Raw genomic sequence first — 21,059 nt, 5'->3', positions numbered from 1 at the left:
AAATGAGTAAAGAATGTGAACACTTTATTGTTAAAATGTAGTGTTAATTTGGCCAGATGTGCACGTTGAATATAAGTATTAAGGGTGTGAAAGTCACAACTAAAGAGCTGTTTGTAAGTAAGCTTTGTCAGTGAAGGATCCCCAGATAGAAAAGGAGTCATAATACTGTCATGCAAGGATGATAAATTCACACCCACAGCACAGGTTAGCAGGGGGACAACCCTACACTGTTACCCTGGGTTGCCACCCTCTGTTCCAGAAAGACTGCTTTGATCTGTCAATTTCAAAATCAGTGTCCTTTTTTTAGCATCAATATAATCATGGTTTAAGCATAGCATTTTTAGTTCATAAGATGAATGTGAAAGATATGGGGAGGTTAAAACCCTTAATATGACATTTTTCTCTGTAGTCCTACCACATTCAACTGATCCAATGATAATTATTGCACAGATGTGTTTGAAGCCAGTCTCAGGTCTCAGTTTGATTCAGCACAGTTAAGAATTTTCAAGAAGTTGGAACACTATCAACGTTCTATGTTCTGGATGTTATTTGTCAATTACAGCAGCTTAGAAAGGTCAGAAATATCATGGCACCATATATATCTATCTAATTGGGGGAATAATTTTTACTAGCAGGAATAGTTTTAGCAAATAACCGTTGAGTACAGATGAAGTCTGAAGAAGGTTGTTTTAAATGAAGTTTTCACACCCACTTTAGATAACAGTGACCCTTCCAGGAAGTGCCAGTTATGCCAAAATCCTGCTTTCAGCTCTCTGCTGTTTCTCTTACAGTCTCTGATCCTGTTGTGAAGGGCGTGGGTATGTCTGGATGTGAGGAGAGGGACACTGAATGAGGCCTAGCTTTTAAGGACACGAAACTAACAGTACTGTACATAATCAGTGAAATGTCTTTGCTCCTCTATTGTGATTAGTTTGCACACAGGGGAAACCATAGCAGTGACAGGTCATGGATGCATGCTATAGGTGGTAACTGCTCACGTGACCGTCAACTCACAGGTAGGCCGTAGGGCCCTCTGGGTCCAGGCTCTCCCATAGCTCCTTTTTCACCCTGAAATTCAAAGTAGAAAGTTGAAATGATACATGCACATCTATATTCACAGTTTTTTTTCTACATAAGAACCAGCCTATCAAATAATAATACATGTTCTTGCCAGAATTATTTTCATGATTCAATGTGATTGTAACATATGAATTGTATGCTGGCAACCGGTGGTGCCATAAATAGCAGTGATTATTAGTGTTATACAATGAGAGTTCTTGCTTTTAATGAAAAGGGCGTGGCAACCTAAACACCATTAATTCAAAATCAGTTTCTTTCCATTTGATCTGAAAGTGTTGCTGTGAGGTGGGTGTGTGCACTTGAACGTGCACGTACGCAAGTAGTAGGAGGTGGCACTTTAAAGTGAGGGTTAGCGGGGCTGGCGCTGTGGTGCAGCAGGTTAATACCCTGGCCTGAAGCGCCAGCATCCCATGTGGGCGCCGGTTCTAGTCCCGGCTGCTCCACTTCTGATCCAGCTCTCTGCTATGGCCTGGGAAAGCAGTAGAAGATGGGCCAAGTCCTTGAGCCCCTGAACCCGTGTGGGAGACCTGGAGGAAGCTCCTAGCTCCTGGCTTTGGATTGGCGCAGCTCCGGCTATTGTGGCCAATTGGGGAGTGAGCTATCGGATGGAAGACTTCTTTCCCTCTCTTTCTCTCTCTCTCTCTGTCTCTCCTCTCTGTGTAACTCTTTCAAATAAAAATAAATATTAAAAAAAAAAAACAAGAAAAGTTATTTCAAAAAAAAGAAAGAGTGAGGGTTCACATAAACCAGCACAAATGTACTTTGCAATAACTCCACAGAATACAGCAGGTTCAGTTTTAAAAATATTCACAGGTAATTTTAGTATAACTATTTCTTTCCCCTTCCTTTAACAGAGAACCTTGCCTTTGCTTTGTTTTAAAATTTACTTATGTATTTGAAAGGGATAGAGAAGGGGAGGGGCAGGGGGAGAGGGAAGGGGAGAGAGAAGGGGGCGGGGGGAGGGGAAGGGAAATCTTCCATGTGTTGGTTCATTCTACAAATGCCAATAACAGCTGGACCTGGATCAGGTGGAAGCCAGGAGCCAAGGACTTCATCTGGGCCTCCCACATGGGTGGCAGAGACCCAAGTATTTGAACCATCACCTGCTGCCACTGAGGGTGCACATTAGCAGGAAGACAGACTCAGAGACAGTGAAGGGAGTGAAACCCAGGAACTCTGTATGGGATAGAGTGGTACCTTAACCACTATGCCAATGCTCCATGTTTTGTTTTTAGGATGACTATTACTACGGCTTATTTGGATAAAGCAGTCACTAAGCCATCTGGAGCTTCTCTTCTAGAATAGCCCAGCCCTAATCATTACTTTAAGCTAAAAATGACAATTCCACTTATCTTGCTAGAGATTATTTCCGAGGTAGACACACGAACCAGTTTTGATGTCAGGGCAATCAGCTGGGAAACTTTGGGAATGGTGTTCTCCTTGTTAAGGGAGAGACATTGGGATCATTGGAATAACTCTTTTTTTGTTTTTCCTTAAGATTTCATTTATTTCGTTGAAAAGCAGTTACAGAGAGAAACGGAGAGGAGAGAGGGGAGAGGGGAGAGGGGGAGAATCTACCAAACACTGGTTCACTCTCTGAGTGGATGCCATAGCTAGGGCTGGCTCAGGCTGAAGCCAGGAGTTTCATCCAGGTTTCCCACATGGGTTCAGGACCCAAGTACTGGGGCCATCCTCTACTACTTTTGGGGAGGGGCAAGTCTTGCTGTCCTCGTGACAGCTCAAGGGAGGGGACACTTGGAACTGCTACCACCAGCTTGCCTGTGGTTAGATGACAAAGCACTGAACCAAAGCTCAGGGAACTCCTTTGACCACTTCGTCACAGAAAACAACACATTTCTTGGGTTTGGTTTCTGTCACTGAGAGCCCAAAGCGCCTCATGGATCTGAATGCACAACTTCTTCTCCTAGATTAAGTAATGCAAAAGCACTCCTGAGCCTCTCAAACTTAACACATTCTCTAGTGTCTTGAAGCCATTACAAGACCAAATGATGCAGGAGCCTCATGTGCTTGGAGGCCCAAATACTAATACTGAAAGGCATGCCTATGAGAAATCTGTAATAGCATTGACTGTCAAATGCTTGGTTTCTTTTAAGTTGATCTACTTTAATTCCAGTTATTTAATCTACATTTCTACACTGAGAATTATTGTAGAATGGCTCCCTTTGCCAATTCCTAGGAGTCCAGATGGTGCCTCAATCACTTAGCTTTGAGAACCACACTCCAGTGTAGCACTTTGGCAGAGGGGCACTTGGAGAATACTGATATATGATCCAGTTAAGATAGCTAACATGCCGAGTAAATACAAGTGTAACACTTTACACTGCCCACCATCTGACTTCAACTATGCCTTCAGAAATTCTTCGCAATTTCATTTGCTCCTCTGGTTAATTCTGCCCCAGCACTGAGACCTGATACCCTTGTGACACTGTGGAGCTATCGGAAGTGGCAGCTGATTTACCAAACAGTAAACCCTCTCGAGCTGTGGGGCATGCTGCCAAAAGGCTGCCCAAGACCTACTTCTCCATTTTTAGTACACTACATGGGCTGGGTTTCTCCATGCAATGCTTGAAAGTGAATGTGCAGCAACAGCGTCGTGGCTTTTCAAAGCTTTCATATGTATATATGGTCTATTTATTTGAATGACAGAGTTACAGAGAAAGAGAGAGAATTAAGATGATCTACAGAAGTTGTTGACTTATCTTAGAAGTAAGGAAACTCCAGATTTGGACTCTGTTCCTCTAGGATACATCACTTTCTAGAAGCATTTTTGGATAAAACCTGTCTTCCTACACTGTTTGTGTATCAGTTGGTGTCGTTCTCTGGCCATTTCTTACACATTTTTTTTTTTTTCTTGGATGCAGTTAGATTGTAAACTCTTCTAGGTCAGAGAAAATAGCTGTTTTCTCTGCAGCACTGAGTATGTAAGTATTGATAAAATTATTAATAAAAAACCGTGTGATGATGAATCAATTATAATGGTCTTATTCAATGTACTGGAACACATTACAGAATAGGTTTCACATAAGTAGGGGAGAGTGTTTCCATAGTTTGCACATAGTAGCACTTGATAAAGATTTACTGCATGAATAAATTCCATTTATAGAACATGGAATTACGGAATTGGAAGGGACGTCAAAGAAATCACTACCCAGCACTCTTTTTAAAAGCAAATTACCCCAGACTGATGAAAATCAATCTAGTTTTTAAAAGACCACAAACCCGCACAGTGACTCATTCCAACATTCTGAAGGCCTCACTCTTAGGACATTTTCTTTATATCCTATCCTGCATGGTGGGGAAATTGATGACACAATTTCATTCAGGCACACAAAAAACGTGTGATTTTTCCAAGGTGAGGAAAAGAAAAAGTGGGAGAAAAACAGAGCGGGTGAGAAGTTCCAGACAGAAGACCAGCTGCTGATGCTGCAGTACTTTTTCTTCTTCTTCTTCTTCTTTTTTTTTTTGGTCAGATATTTATTTTGCATAGTGAATGTCTTTTTTCCTCAAGGACAGGGAAACATGGCCTAGCCATAGAGAGGTTAGTGAAAGGTTTTTGTTTTATAATGCACTGAAATTATTTCCTTATGGTTAAAGAAACACAGGCTGTTCTTCAGCTTTAAAAAAAAATGAGAGCATGTGTAACTGTGCAGAGAAGAATACTTAGGTTTTGTAATTTCCTTTGGAAAAAAGTTATAACTTTCCCTGGATGAATACAGTAGCTTTATATAAAAGATTATCAACCAGAATATGTAGGCCTGGAAATTTTAGCCCCATTGACTTCCACTTTCTGGATGAAGGCCAAATGCAAATATCTTCCTTATGGGTTAAGGAAGCATAATCTGCACTCTTTCTTTTAGCTATGTAAATGTAGGCATTGTTTTTATTATAGCAGCCATATTCTATTTTATGCTCAGTGTTAGGACTCTGAATAGAACTTAAGATACATTTATTTTTTAGGTACATACTAGCTAGCCCTTTATTTCTTCTGGAAAACGAACAGTTCAGCTAGTATGGAAAAGGCATGGTCTGTGCTTTCTGTAGACTATATGGCTTAATAACCTCAGGCGCTACTTACTCTTTCTCCTTTGGGACCAGCAGGGCCATGGGGTCCCACAGGACCATCTATACCCTAAAAAAAAAAAAAAAAAAAAAAAGATAAAAATAAGAAAATAGGGGACACATCACAAGGGCTGCAAGAAAAGCAGTTACAATTTATCCTGGACTTTTCCTGGGTGGTTGATGCCTTAGGATGTCAGTAAAACAACTCATCTTTCATCTTTCAAAGTGCTTTATACTCAATTCTTACAGGCCAGTGGTTTTCAAGAAACTCATGCAAAAAGGATGAATTATACAGCTGCACGTTCAATGTCGGGTACACACAAAAAGCCATATATATTTAATTATATATTTCCTCCTGACTAAATGGAACATCTTCACTTTGCTGTTTTCCACCTTGCCATCATCTCTTCCACGAGCCCCCCGCCCCTTCGCCCCCCACTAGCCGCCAGTCTCAGCCAGGCATGCCCTGAAGCCTGTTTTCAGCTGTTTAAGAGGCTTGAAGAGTTAGACAAGCAGGGAAGAAATGAGAACAGTGCCTAACTGTTCAAACCAAACTTTCTGTGGCTCTGCTGGGAGCAGCAGGGGCTTACAGGGAAGGAATTACTCTCGTCGGTTCTGCTGCAGTGGCTGAAGGCACTGGGTCTGCAACTGGCAAACCAGGCAGCCGTGATGATTTAATGGCATAATAGCCTCCTGGCCGCCTGGTTAGTTCAGGAGTAGGATTTCTGTGGTAAAGGAGGTAACATTTGAATGAATGCAGGAATACTGAAATCCAGTGAAAATAATGATTGCCTGAAGCAGGCTTTCAGAATGGAAAAGCATGGGATTTCCTTCAAATACTTAAAACTGTAGCAAGGACTTCAAGTCTACATGTTCATTTTTCAGCAAGACTGCGCTTGGACTTGCCAAGAATTTATTACCATATTTGCAAATGTAGTAACTACTTCAGTACAATTCAGTACTACTTTTTTTTTTTCCTGCAGTATTCCCATTTTTGTTCTCTTCCTCTGATTTATTCTATGAGAGCCTTGTAATATGAAAGGATTCAGAGTTGTACTCTAACGTTGGTGAATTTTCATTATTGTGTCTAATCTTTTTCTTATTGCTTGAACTGAAAATTTACTTTCAGAAGACTTCTAAAGACTAAGTATCTGGGGCTGAAATTTGGGGGATGGCACTGTTAGGAACCAAGGAAAAGACACAAAATAACAGGGGTTGGACAAATTCTTTCTATGAACAGAGATTTGAAGGTTAGTCGCACGGAAGAAGTTACATTTGTAACATGGACATGAACCTAGGAGGAAAATCAAGTCACAAAAAATTCACATTATCTGAGTGTCCTCAGAGGGCCGCTCTCATGGAGTGACAGGCAATGGGCAATGTTCGTTGGTTATAGAAAAATCTGCCTGGGGTTCTGACAATGAGTCCAATTAGGCCAGTTTCACATCTCACCTAGCAAATTATCCCGGTTGAACTCTGGCTTCAGAAAGCTAGTCTTCACCCAGCTTTAACCCATTCTCTGACTACCTTTCCCCTTCCTGCCACCATCTTTGTCTCCCTTCCCCCAGCCTCCTGCCCTGCGTCCCTCCCTCATCATTGATGAGAGCAGATGGAGTGCAGGGGTCTGCCCTGAGGCCCACAATCCGTAGCTGCACAACACATCAGAGCACGACGAGGGACGGACTCACCCGGGATCCTGGCTTTCCGTCTAAGCCAGATGCTCCCTGCGTGATTGGGTTGGTGGCAGGGTTGGTGGGTATCACACGAATGACAAGAACAGAGATTAGTATGAGGAACTGATGAACAAATGTAACGCTTCAAACAACATAATACAAGGCCACAGGGTTCTGCGATGGAAATCACATTGCTACAAATTGTTAGTTAAAAAAAAAATAAACAGAAACATGACAATAAAGACCCCAGAGATGATGGCATTTTAAAGATATTTCTGTACAACAGAATCGTGTTAAGAAATTGAGTTAATAGTTTTATAGAGTAGGCTACAGAGTAGTTATTGGCAATAGATTCCTATTTTATTTCTTTCTGAATTCATTTTCTGAAGACTAGTATTTACAACATATTTCTTTAGGTAAGATAAAATAAGGAAATCTTATAAAACAGGACTCATTATAATAACCAACCAAGTTTGGGCCAGTGCTGTGCTACAGTGGATAAAGCTACTGCCTGCACTGCCAGCATCCCATATGGGTGCTGGTTTGAGTCCTGGCTGCTCCACTTCTGATCCAGCGCTCTGCTATGGCCTGGGAAAGCTGAAGATGGCCCAAATGCTTGGGACCCTGCTCCCATGTGGGAGACCTGGAAAAAGCTCCTGGCTCCTGGCTTTGTATTGAACCAGCTCCAGCTGTTGTGGCCATTTGGGGAATGAACCAGTAGATGGAGAACCTCTCTCTCTGCAACTCTGCCTTTCAAATAAAAAAAGATTTATATAAAAAAATTTACCAAGTTCATCATTTCAGAGAAATAAAAGAAGGGCTCAGTAACACTTGTTAACCTAGTACTTGTTACTAATAATCACAAGGATTTTAACATGGTGGGTTTTAGTTCAACAGTAACCATTGTTTTCTAGGTTGCTCCGACAGTTCACAATAGTCACCACTAGAGGGACTTCTAGGAACAGGAGAAAGCCAGAACAGACGAGCTGGAAAAATCTAATATTGTTCACAAGCAATACACACTTTTCCTTACATTGAACTATAGGCTACATAAAATGTATGATGAAAAAATGGCATTCCAATGCTTATTTCAAGAATAAGCACTGTTACTTCTTTGATATGGCTTTTGTATATCACAGTGTTTATTTATTGTCCTTCAAAAATACTAATAGATCATGGAGTATTTAATAAGGAAAATTCACTGGCCCTACAAATGCTTTTGGCAAGATTGCAGAACTATTTCCCAATGTTATGCTTCAGATGTAGTTAATAATACAAAATGGAAGAAAAAATCTATTCCAGCTGCAAACTTTAGCAATGCTATACCATATACTTTTTGGATATTTTTAGTTTTTATTTTAAAATTCCCTCAGTGTAATTACATTATGATCCATAATATAACTGCAAATTATATCTTTAGTTAGCAAAAATTACACTAAAATATGTATTGTTATTTGTTTAATGCTAGCACAGGTGGAACTTTTGGCTAAATGTTGCATAAAAATGATCAATATCCCTATAAATATGAAGTTAGAGCAAACTTTAAAGAAATCAGATTTGAGAGTTTAAGTAAAAGAGAAAATCCAAACTGTCTTATGCCTTTTGATATTTTTTTAGTTACCATTACTATAACATTTGAAAATAAATGGGGAAATGATAAAAATTATGACACTGATAATATTATATCTACCTAAAATGCTAAATTAAGACATACATATGTTATATACATTGTATGTTTATAGGTCATTCATCTAATTGGTATGATTTAACCTGTAGTCTAATACCAGGCTTACATCATTTTTTCAATAAACGCAAACTTATTGAACATTTGCTATGTGCCTGTAGGCACAGCCTATCCAATGGAACACCTTAGTAACTGAAGTACAATATTCATGAAAGAAATAACTGGCCTTCAACTTTTGTTTTCCTCTCACAATTCAAGTGTGTGTGTGTGTGTGTAAATGAATTTCTATTACTGACTTTATGTCATTTTACTAATATAATCTATAATGTTATTTACAGACTTGTTGGAATTCTACGACTTGACTAGATGACCTATTAAATCTTGAAATTAAAGTCTCAGACTCAACAACAATTTAAAGAAAATCTTTTTAGGAGTTATGGGAAGAAGGCTGGCATGAAGTATCTGAAGGGAAGGATAGCCTCCTTGTCATTAAGAGAAGAATTACTACACAATAATCACACAATACTCCCTCAATACAACCACTATTGCCACAGGAGCCCAAAACAGGGCATTTCCCAAACAAACAACATAGAACACATATATGATTGATTAATGTAGAGAACACTATGATTGATTAACATAAGGAGCCATAGCATTGACCTCACTCCATCAACAATGGCCAATTGCATACCTGCCACCAACAGAGGACTACAGTGTTTGGGATCCAGGGAGAAAAAACAATTGAGGGAGGATTTTAAACGGCACTCAATTATTACAGCATTTGGGAAAATCAGGAAATAATGAGTACAACACTTTTATAGAGGATGATGGGGGAAGAGAATTGACAGCCCTACAAGAAGAAGGTTGGCATGTATGTAATTGAAGAATGACAGGACATTTACAGCATTATTTGTTATGGGGTCTTCCTCTGACACAAGAGCAGACATTGGAGAAAACAAAATAGGCTGAGCTTGGCCCTAACATGATCTATTTGCTAATTACAGAAAGCTCAACAGTAAGAAAGCCACCAAGTAAACCAGAGTTCTAGGGTAGAAAGAAAAATCTGAGATTTGCACTGAAATGGAAAGTTTTCTTTACTTACTGGAAGACCAAGGGGTCCTCTGTCACCCTTTTGACCTGGTTCACCCTTCAATCCTTTAACACCATTTAACCCTGGTTCACCCTAAATGCAAAAGCAAATGCCAGTTTTGGTTGCTATTATGGGTGTTTAAACTGTGAGAGAAGATAGCCAGTCTTGGGAATGATCGCAGATTCCAGTTTTAGGTTAATAGCAGAGTGAGGCTAGATTTGTCTTGCATCATTTTAAATATCCATTAAAATTGTTTTTAAATTAATAAATGAAAATAGAAAATAATATTCTAAGAGGCAAAACTCTTAAGAAGCTGTGTTCCTTATCATCAAAACACATATGACTGAGTTCCTGAATAGTTGAGTTCTACCTCTAGGAAATTAGGGCTATACTACATGGCTCTGATCAAGCAGATCAAAGACAATGAAGGGGATACTGAAAGAGGTTCAGCAGGACAAAACCACTCTGCTGGAATGGAAAACTGGAATATGCAGGGTGTGTTAGAGACAGATATTTTAAGCCTTTAAGCATTTTCCCCAGGGAATGAAGAACTGTAGTAGCTAGTGTTTGAAGTAATGTCATTCAGCAAGTTCTCATTCCCTGACATTGCCAAGTCAGGTTCCTACATGGATTTTTCAATGGAGTTGACAAAAACTCTCTAGTCCCCAAAGAGAATATGAAGATCACAGAACTTAAATGTAGTTTTACTAACTGCCCAACGTTAGAACAAAGGAGGTATGAATTTAACTCAAGGTGACATTCAAAGGCCATCATAAGTGATGAATGCCGTTGACTCTGTGCTTTAAGGATCTAGGAATACAGTATACCTATTTGCCATCAGTATCAATGTGGCAGGGTTAGAGAAAGATCTGAGCTGTACACCTTCCCTTGTTAAGGCATACATATTAATTTGCCAAAAAATACCTTTAAAGTCTTGTGAAAAGATGATAATCGGACTCAAATTCCCAAAAGTCTTTCTGGATGGGGCTGGGAGAAGAGAGAGGATATGCATGCTCACACGGCAGATGAGATTTTTAACCTGGGCAGTCTCTACCCAATTTGCCTCATGATGAAAATCAGCATAGTGCTCACTAATACAGAGGTCCTCCCCTACCCCTACTGTGGCAGCACAGCAATGGGTGTCTTTAATAAGCTCCCAGGTGATGGAAATTCTGAGACACACTGAGCTAGACTCATCCATGGAACATGCTATATATTTAAGCTTTCAAAAGGGTCCGAAAACAGTGAACACTTTGGCATGACAAAGTGAGTTTTCAGGAATTTTGAAGATGGGCATTTGCAGTGCAGTCACTACAGGAAATCCAAATGTACATGGTAGCCCAGAAATCCACAGACTAGAGTCAATGTGATTCTAAAAAGGTCAAGGCCCAATAGTCAACTAAACTTAGACTCACTGCTTTGTGTGAATGTGCTCTCTCACTAAGTGCTCTTGGGATGATGAACAGGCAGTGCAGCCTTGGGGAGCTATGAAGTTCTTTTGTAGGCCTTTATGCATTGATGGGCATTATTTCAAAAGATAAGTTTAAAACAGTCAAACCCAGTGGCAAGAAGATCAAATTTCAAATCTGGACCTAAATTTGAGTCCTAGATCTGTCATTAGTTGCATAGTTTGGGGTAAATATCCTAAACTTTCAGGGCCTACAGCTTGTTATCTATGAAGTCAAGGAACTAGCCATGGGTAATCTATAAGATCTCCTCTATGACTTTAGTAGTAATTGAATTTCTGCAGGCAACATAAATCATTGCATTTTAGACATCAAAAGGATCTTGGGTATCTCCTGATTCAAAGGTGATGGCATATCTGAATCACTCTTGGAATTCAATAGTTTTGGTGGCTTCACTCACAGTCATTTTGAGTTGGCTGGTCTTTGGTGGCTCTTTAAGGTTCAAGGAGAAGCCAAGAGTAGGAAATATCAATTAAGTCTAGAGCAGGGAATGAGGGTCCAGAGAGGTTAAAAAACTACCAGAATTACAAAGCTGATAGATTAGTGCTCTCTTTTATGAGCCCTAGAACAGTACTGTCATCTCAAATTCTAATCCATGCTTCTGAGACACTATCCCTCATGGGCATTACCGGAAGGTAAGGTCTTCTAAGAGGTATAAAGAGCCAAAATACCATATTCTTGAGTGTTATTTGGTAACTGGGAATAGAAGCCTCAGGTTTCCTGAGTTAGACCAATAGTTGCTGTCACTCCTAGAGCTGGACTGGCCAGAAGGGAGCAGCCTCTGCAGAGGACAAGCTGGGCTGCTCTGAGCTTTCAGACGCCGACTTTGCATTTATGTTGTCTTCCCATCTCCTATCTTTTAAATGCAGTGACTCACTACTGAGGAGCTTTCAAGAGTCCTTGAACTTTCTCTGAAGTGGCCTTGAGGGTGAGTTACAGAACTTTCCTGTTCAGAACAAAGCATCAAAAAGCAGTTACAACTGAATTTTATTGAGTATCAATAACTGCTAGAATTTTGCTAAGTATTTTGTAATCAAACCTCATTAAATTATCACAGTATGAGCTAAATTACCCAATTGAATAACTGAAGGATCAGTCAATAATCTACTCAAGGTGACAGTGACAAAACTGAGATTAGAACATAGGTCCTCATCACATATGCTCCTTGGAAAAAGCAGCTTATCTTTCAGGGCTCATTTTGATCTCTAAGGATTCTCTCATCTACACAAAAGCAAATGCAAGCTTTTACAATGCAAGCTGCACTACTACTGATAAGGAGGGGCTACTCTCCATGGTAGTCTTTAAGCCCAAGGGGCATAGAATATATGTAAGTGACGTGATCTCCCTAGGATAGCACTCCTGATATTCCCTAGCCCAATTTAGACCAGTGGTCTCTGGGGAACACAAAATTAAGAAGCTGGACAGTCAAGGCATTTAACTGTAGTACTACTTACTGTATGGCAAGCAAGAAGTATCAATAACATCCAAATATACGATACAAAGACAAAGCATCTGGACTAGTCTCAGAGTCTCCCAGACTCACATCTAAATGGTTGATTTGAATGTATCATGATTAGTAATTTAAGAAATGGACATAGTGACGAGGACAAAGGCAAAAAGGAATAACTCATCTCCAGGTGATGTCAATTAAATTTGTTTTAACTCATTTTTAATTGTGAAATTTAAATGACTGGATGCTTAAAGGCTTAAAGATTATCAACATTAGTTGACAAATAATTAAGACAGGACACATGCTTCTGTCATGCTTTCCCATGATTAGCAAGGAAAAATCAATCAAACAAAAGGGAGTTGTTGGATTACCTTCGGTCCAGGAAGTCCATGGGGCCCCTGAAAATAGAGAACACAGTTTTGAATTAATAATTGATTCACTACTTCCCAGAAGTGAATATTATATCAAGTAATGAAAGATACACAAAACAAGAATCTTGTTGGAGCTACAGCTTGAGGAAGGTTAGTGAATGTTATTTATTATCTACCAAAAGCTCCTTCCAGCTCTTGGATGTCTCTGTTACTAGAAATTCATTAATAGTAATTCTGACTGCAAACTACCTGTGAGAGGGGGGGAAATCACCAGGATTATATGGAAGAAAAAAGGAAAAATATTTTGCACCCATATTACTCCTATTTCTCAAATGTCCATTAAAAATTTGGATAGAATATATGAGATGCTTCATAAGCTTAAATGGAAGACAGGTCATACTTAAGAGACAGAAATTTGCCAAAGAGAAGTCCTATACTTAAAGTACCAGGGAAGAGAGGACCTTTTCCATTAACTCCTCCAAACCCATGGTCTTGAAGAATCAAAATGAGACAGGAAGTAAGGAGATGACAGCCAAGTGTGGGATGCTGCAGCATCATTTATTTAAGATTAAGGAGGGCTAAGCATTATTATTTAGTTTGCATTTATTTTTACAAAGATACATTTTTAAAGGCTCTTGCAACAACTATTTATTAATTAACAGAACTAAGTCATAGTACATGCATGAATCAAAGTTAAAAAGAAAACCCAAAGTAGCAGGGTATAAAATCAATGCACAAAAATCAACAGCCTTTGTATACACAGACAATGCCATGGCTGAGGAAGAACTTCTAAGATCAATCCCATTCACAATAGCTACAAAAACAATCAAATACCTTGGAATAAACTTAACCGAGGACGTTAAAGATCTCTACGATGAAAATTACAAAACCTTAAAGAAAGAAATAGAAGAGGATACCAAGAAATGGAAAAATCTTCCATGCTCATGGATTGGAAGAATCAATATCATCAAAATGTCCATTCTCCCAAAAGCAATTTATAAATTCAATGCAATACCAATCAAGATACCGAAGACCTTCTTCTCAGATCTGGAAAAATTGGTGCTGAAATTTATATGGAGGCACAAGAGACCTCGAATAGCTAAAGCAATCTTGTACAACAAAAACAAAGCCGGAGGCATCACAATACCAGATTTCAGGGCATACTACAGGGCAGTTGTAATCAAAACAGCATGGTACTGGTACAGAAACAGATGGATAGACCAATGGAACAGAATTGAAACACCAGAAATCAACCCAAACATCTACAGCCAACTTATATTTGATCAAGGATCTAAAACCAATTCCTGGAGCAAGGACAGTCTATTCAATAAATGGTGCTGGGAAAACTGGATTTCCACGTGCAGAAGCATGAAGCAAGACCCCTACCTTATGCCTTACACAAAAATCCACTCAACATGGATTAAAGACCTAAATCTACGACCTGACACCATCAAGTTACTAGAGAACATTGGAGAAACCCTTCAAGATATTGGCACAGGCAAAGAGTTTCTGGAAAAGACCCGGGAGGCACAGGCAGTCAAAGCCAAAATCAACTATTGGGATTGCATCAAATTGAGAAGTTTCTGTACTGCAAAAGAAACAGTCAGGAGAGTGAAGAGACAACTGACAGAATGGGAAAAAATATTTGCAAACTATGCAACAGATAAAGGGTTAATAACCAGAATCTACAAAGAGATCAAGAAACTCCACAAAAACAAAACCAACAACCCACTTAAGAGATGGGCCAAGGACCTCAATAGACATTTTTCAAAAGAGGAAATCCAAATGGCCAACAGGCACATGAAAAAATAGTCAAGGTCATTAGTAATCAGGGAAATGCAAATCAAAAGCACAATGAGGTTTCACCTCACCCCAGTTAGAATGGCTCACATTCAGAAATCTACCAACAACAGATGCTGGCGAGGATGTGGGGAAAAAGGGACACTAACCCACTGTTGGTGGGAATGCAAACTGGTCAAGCCACTGTGGAAGTCAGTCTGGAGAGTCCTCAGAAACCTGAAGATAACCCTACTGTTCGACCCAGCCATCCCACTCCTTGGAATTTACCCAAAGGAATTTAAATTGGCAAACAAAAAAGCGGTCTGCAGCCTAATGTTTATTGCAGCTCAATTCACAATAGCTAAGACCTGGAACCGACCTAAATGCCCATCAACGGTAGACTGGATAAAGAAATTATGGGATATGTACTCTTTAGAATACTATACAGCAGTAAATCTAGAGACTGTCAAATTAACTGAAGACTACCACGTGCTTTAAACTTTTTAAGTGATTTAGATAAACAAGTTAGAGAGAGGAGTATTTAAATATCCATCAGTGCAATCATACAAGAGTGGGAAAAATTTTCATCGGCCAATGCCTGGATATTTGTCACATATGCCTACACTGGATCAATATTTCCCTTTAAATACATTGTGGATGGACACTTTCAGGAAATGACTTTATCAAGTATATTCTTATTTCATTTTATTGATGGGTTAACATTCCTTTAGACTAATTAATTTTCTGATAGCATTTTCTAAGTTAACCTTCTAACTTAAAGTATAGGGAGTAGCAAATAAAGCCAAAAGCATGTCATTTGCTTAATTCTAATGAGTTGTTTAGGTTTAGGAAAATAAGGGCAGTTGTAATTTGTTTTGATTTATAATTCAGAAATGGCGATTGGTAGGACATGGGTGACTGGGCTGCCCTTTGTGGCCTAGAAGATCACTCAAGTGACGCTCTTAGAGTGCAGCGGGAGGAAAGCATGAGCAAGTTTAATCTGCACCACTTTGGTTTACCCATGATGTGGCCCGACAGTCTGCCTCATTTGCTCCTCTCCTGCTTCTGCCAAAAGTGTTTGAAGCAGTGTGCCTTCCACGGTGTAGCCTTAATACGGCTATTCTTAATTCAACAGTTGGAGAATTGCACTTGTTTCAGGCTGCTGTCCTCACCACACATAAGTCCTAGGAGGACAGGACCATTGACTCTGCTGGTCACTGGGATGCCAGCAGCAGACACTGGGCCTGGCTTGATGAATCAACCCAAGTACCGCAACAGTGAACAGGAAAAGATCCAGCAATGTATGTCACCCGTGGAAGCTTCTACTTTTATCACAGTATTTTATAAACGTTTTTATTAAACATTTCATTAAGGGATATCGAGCCTCACGGGAATGGTTTGGAAACATTCTTTCGTGGCTCTGCTTATTAATCTTATTTTGCTACTAGTAGATGAGAGAGCCATCACTGGTAACAATAATTAGCCAGTGCTCACATTGTTAAGATTACAGGAAGGCTTGCCAGATCTGTCTGCCTTTCCTCAACTCTCCTGACACAAAACGACTCCATCTCCTTCCAACATATGTGCTTGGGGAAGTGATAGACAACACTGCGAGGTCTGTATATCTCCAAGCATCCTGGATTTTCTGTCTGTTCCACAGAGAGTAGTACAAAATACAAGCTGGCTGCTTCGAGGGAGGGGCTCATGTTTTCTCTAGTAGCATGCTCATAAATAAACAATTACATTTTGTAGAGATGGGAAACTTACCATGGGGCCGGGTGGGCCATGGGGACCTGGTGGGCCTGGTGGGCCTATGATCTGTGCGTCCAAACAATAAACATGGATTTAGCAGGCAGTTCAGCTTGAATCTTGTACTGGGGTTCTGCTAAGGCCATTAATTGTTGCAAAGAAAGAAGTATACTAGGAGAAGCAATGCATTTGATTCTCTAGCTTTAGAAATTCCTTTATGAGAATAAGAACACTATAAAAAATAGCTGCTCTACAAAAGCTAGTATAAATCAAAAGTACAATAAAAGAGAAGGAAGCAACTGATTACCAAGAAATGTTATAATGCCACAACCACTATTAAACTCTCACATATTTCACTGAGCATAAACAAAGCTCTGGAGAAGAAAAAAAATATGTTGTATACCCTTAAGCTCTACCCACAAGCCTTGTGGGAAAACTATTGATTTTCTCCTCTGGATTGGACAGTCCTCTGAAAAATTGCTTCTAACTTGGGCCTCTGAGACACTTTGTCTCTCATTGTACAAAGCCAACAGATATTTCTTCTACAGTTTGACAAACCAAGAGGTTTGTGGTCTTCTATTATTGATAAGCCATCTGGCACAGGTGGAACTGGGTAAATAATGAGCCCACGTCAGGGTTTTTCAGGAACCGTTCAGCCACCATGGACTTACAGAAGGACCCTGAGGACCAGGCAATCCGGAGTCTCCTTTTTCTCCTTTCATTCCATTGGCACCCTGCAAATAACCATTAAGCAGAGTTAGGCAGCTATGTGTGAGAGACAACTGAATTGTATTCTCAAACTCATCATGCTCTTGCAATTTTATAATATTATGCGTACGACATATAAAAGAAGGATTTATCTCCTTGCATTTTAGCCTAAAGCACCAAGCTTACTAAAATCCCTATGATTGTGGGTGATATGTGAAATAAAATATCAAGTAAATATGGGCTTCATTGGTTAAGGTTACATACTGTTAAAAAAAATTTTTTTTTTTTGACAGGCAGAGTGGACAGTGAGAGAGAGAGACAGAGAGAAAGGTCTTCCTTTTGCCGTTGGTTCACCCTCCAATGGCCGCCACGGCTGGCGCGCTGCGGCCGGAGCACCGCGCTGATCTGATGGCAGGAGCCAGGTGCTTATCCTGGTCTCCCATGGGGTGCAGGGCCCAAGTACTTGGGCCATCCTCCACTGCACTTCCCTGGCCACAGCAGAGAGCTGGCTTCGAAGAGGGGCAACCGGGACAGAATCCAGCGCCCTGACTGGGACTAGAACCCGGTGTGCCGGTGCCGCAAGGCGGAGGATTAGCCTATTGAGCCGCGGCGCTGGCCAATACTGTTAAGATATTGAGTTATGAATGTTGTGTCTTCTATGTGGGTGATATTAATTTTACATCTTTTATTTTAAATAGCAAACATAAGCCTTTTCATTTTCATTGACATTTATTAATATACTTCTTTGTTTAAAAGTTACTGAGTGTGTGTGTGTGTGTGTGTGTGAAATTTACTACATTTTCTATCTATATTTCCCTTTCCAAATTCTCAGTAAAAATTAGGGGAGTGAACCCAAAGCACAATTCTACAGTATCACACATATAGACAGAACACTTTACAGAGTGACTTTTCAATTGTTTTGTGTTTTTTGGTTTGGCCATTTTTTGTTGTGCCTTATTTAATAATGATGAGGTCCCACCACATTGTGTATACTAGATTACAGTGACCACTGTTTATTTTACTATCCACTGGTGAAAATAATTCAGGAAAATATGGAGGTTTACACATCATAATTAATTCATGTGATAACATGCTTTAAAATTTTAGTTCTGCAACTGAAGTGTTACACTTCAAACATTTCAAATTAAAGATATTATATGAACCACAAGATGCTACTACAGCTAATAATACGACTTTTTTTTTTTTTCCTGATTCTTGCATTTATCTGATTAAGGACACATCATCATCAGATGTTTGGCATAGCAGTTATGATGCTGCTTGGGACACCGGAATTCCTTATTGGAATGCCTAGGTTTTAGTCTTGGCTCTGCTTCTGATCCAGCTTCCTGCTAATGCACATTCTGGGAGGCAGCAGGTGATGGCTGAGGTTCTTGGGTCTCTGCCACCCACATGGGAGATCTGGATTGGGTTCCCAGTTCTTGGCGTGGTGCAGCTCTGACTGTTTCAGGAAGTTGGGGAGTGAGACAGCAGATGAGAGATCTCCCTTTCTCTCTCTCTGCCTTTCAAATAAATAAAATAAAATTGAAATAAAAGATTGTGAAAGTGGAAACATACCGGTAATCCTGGAAGTCCAATTCCTCCTTTTTCACCTGGCATACCTGGGTCGCCCATGTCTCCCTTTGAGCCTTTGAGTCCCTGAAAGTGACAAAGTTTACATGTGAGAAGCACATTGATCCTTGAACACTACATGTGAGGGGACACAGATATCTTACAGCCAATTTCTACATGGGATCAACACTGTTTCCCCATGTAACAGAATGAATTAAGTTATACTAGGTAATTTCAATACAAAAACAATGAATTTAGGTTTTTGACATAATTTATCCTGATTTCATATTTTTAGCTCAAACCTAATTCTATGTCATCAGTCCAAAAAACAAGTTAATGGATTAAATTCTCAGTCATTCAGTATATAATTCTGAACAAGGACCCAGTGTTATAACAACAAATATCTAAACAAATTTCTCCCATCTCCACCCACCATACTCCCTGCCTCACTTAAATGTAGGCAGAAGCTCCAGTAAGTATCAATTTTCAATGGTCTAGTCTACAATTCAACATTTATTGCAAATTAATGCTTCAAGTTATTTCCACTTCTTTACACTGTTCTTATGTTATTCTTAAGATATCTCCATGAGGTAAGCCAAAATGTTAATTTTATTGTCCTTTTACAGTGAGGAAATAAATATGTACTTTGTTCTTTAAAAATATGCATTATATAATACTAATACCAAAATTAATTTCTGTTAAGCGTTTTTATCCTAGGGAGCTCACTGTACTATGACCAGATGGTCCAAGCTTTAGGGGAGATGATGATAGTTATAACTGGAAAGGGTCCCTAGACTGCACCAATATGTTTATTTTTTCTATATTAAAAACTACTTAGGGACGGGAATATGTCTTTTATTTATAACCCTATTGATTTCATAGCACCCACAGGGTGAGTGGTTGGGTATCTGAATGCACAGGTGGATTAATTAGTCAGACCCTGGGTGATTTTAGGTATCTAGTGATGGGGAGAAGTACAATGTCCAACCCATTAGACTTAGGGACAAAGGAAGACTTTGTAAAGTGCTTAGAAATAAAATCCAGCTACTATATTTGTAGGGACCATGTAGTGTGTCATAATGCCTGTCAGATGAATTATTTATGATGACAAAGTATAATAGGGGTAATACATGTAAAAAGTTCTAATGTGACCTCTGATTGATACAGAAAATCCTTTAAAATATCTTTTTTATACATCTCTCTAGTATGATATGATTTAAACGTATAACTCTGATGTTCAAAAATAACTCTTCTCCTAAATTTAATTTTCTTACCTAATGCTCTATTTAGAGTATTACTAATACTCTAGAGATTACTGATACTCTAATTCTCCAACTGCAAGAATAACACTGATGGAGCTGGCACTGTGTTATAGCAGACAAAGCTACTACCTCAGACAGCAGCATCCCACACGGACACTGGTTTGTATCCTGGCTTCTCCAATCCAGCTCCCTGCTAATGCCCTAGGAACAGCAGTGGAGGATGATTCAAGTGCTTAGGACCCTGCTAACCCGTGTGAGAGACCCCAATGAATCTCTTGATTTATGGTTCTGGCCCAACACTGGCCATAGTGGCTATCTGGGTAGTAAACCAGTGGATGGAAGATCTCCTTCTGTCTTTCCCTCTCTCTAAGTCTGACTTTCAAAATAAATAAGTAACTCTTGTAAAGAAAGAATGCCACTGATTTCCTATGGCTTCCTGGATTTTAGTGTTTTTTGAGTAATAATGGAAACATAGAACATACTAAAGATCTTGAAAACTCTTTTGATTCTGAATTCTGTCCATATTATCCTAGTCAGATTCTTTTAGGGCTGTGGTTGCCAAACCAGGCTCACAAGCTAAATTCAGTAGAGAGATTGTGTGTGTGTGTGTGTGTGTGTGTGCATGCATATGTGTGTGTGTATATGTGTGTGTATTTTCAAACTGACATACAGTGATTGTTCCTATTTATGGGGTACAGGGTGACATTTTAATACATATCTATGATGTTTAAGGATCAGATCAGGGCAATTGTGGCATGCCCATCACCCCAGACAGTTATCATTTCTTTGTGTTGGGAAGTTAGAAATCCTCTGTACTAGCTATTTTAAAATACCTAACTGATTGTTGCCAGCCATAGTTATAGAACTGTGCTCCAGAATATTAGAAGTTACTCATCCTCTCCAACTGCAACTCTGTGCCCAAGAATTGTTTTCTGTATGGGTTGAATGTTTTTAATGATTTTTAAGAAGAGACAGTATGTGGCCTGCAGAGACTAATGCATTTACTATCTGGCTCTTTCTAGGAAAGTCTGCCAACCTCTGCTTTAGCGGAAACCCTCAGAAACTGCTGTACTGCACAGCTACAAGTGCTCTGCTTGT

The 21,059-nt window shown here is 39.5% G+C and overlaps 1 protein-coding gene across 3 annotated transcripts in view; it reads right to left on the bottom strand.

The window, feature by feature from the left end:
* COL25A1 (collagen type XXV alpha 1 chain) overlaps positions 1-21,059 on the bottom strand; it is a 530,060-nt gene that overhangs the window by 17,758 nt on the left and 491,243 nt on the right. For 2 of the 3 annotated variants that reach the window (XM_070047775.1, XM_070047774.1), the window contains exons 27-32: positions 18,706-18,786; positions 17,094-17,156; positions 16,441-16,491; positions 12,895-12,921; positions 5,177-5,230; positions 1,015-1,068 (exon numbers count right to left, since the gene is read on the bottom strand). In XM_070047775.1, the coding sequence (XP_069903876.1) occupies positions 1,015-1,068; positions 5,177-5,230; positions 12,895-12,921; positions 16,441-16,491; positions 17,094-17,156; positions 18,706-18,786 (330 nt within the window). Of the gene's footprint in view, positions 1-1,014; positions 1,069-5,176; positions 5,231-6,848; positions 6,885-9,619; positions 9,701-12,894; positions 12,922-16,440; positions 16,492-17,093; positions 17,157-18,705; positions 18,787-21,059 lie in introns of all 3 variants that reach the window. The other variant, XM_017347366.3, reaches the window with a different exon arrangement.

The sequence above is a fragment of the Oryctolagus cuniculus genome, chromosome 8 (assembly GCF_964237555.1).
Source record: "Oryctolagus cuniculus chromosome 8, mOryCun1.1, whole genome shotgun sequence".
NCBI classification, from domain to species: Eukaryota; Metazoa; Chordata; class Mammalia; order Lagomorpha; family Leporidae; genus Oryctolagus; species Oryctolagus cuniculus.
Note: the sequence above shows the minus strand (reverse complement) of the source record. Positions and strands in the feature narration are given on the sequence as shown.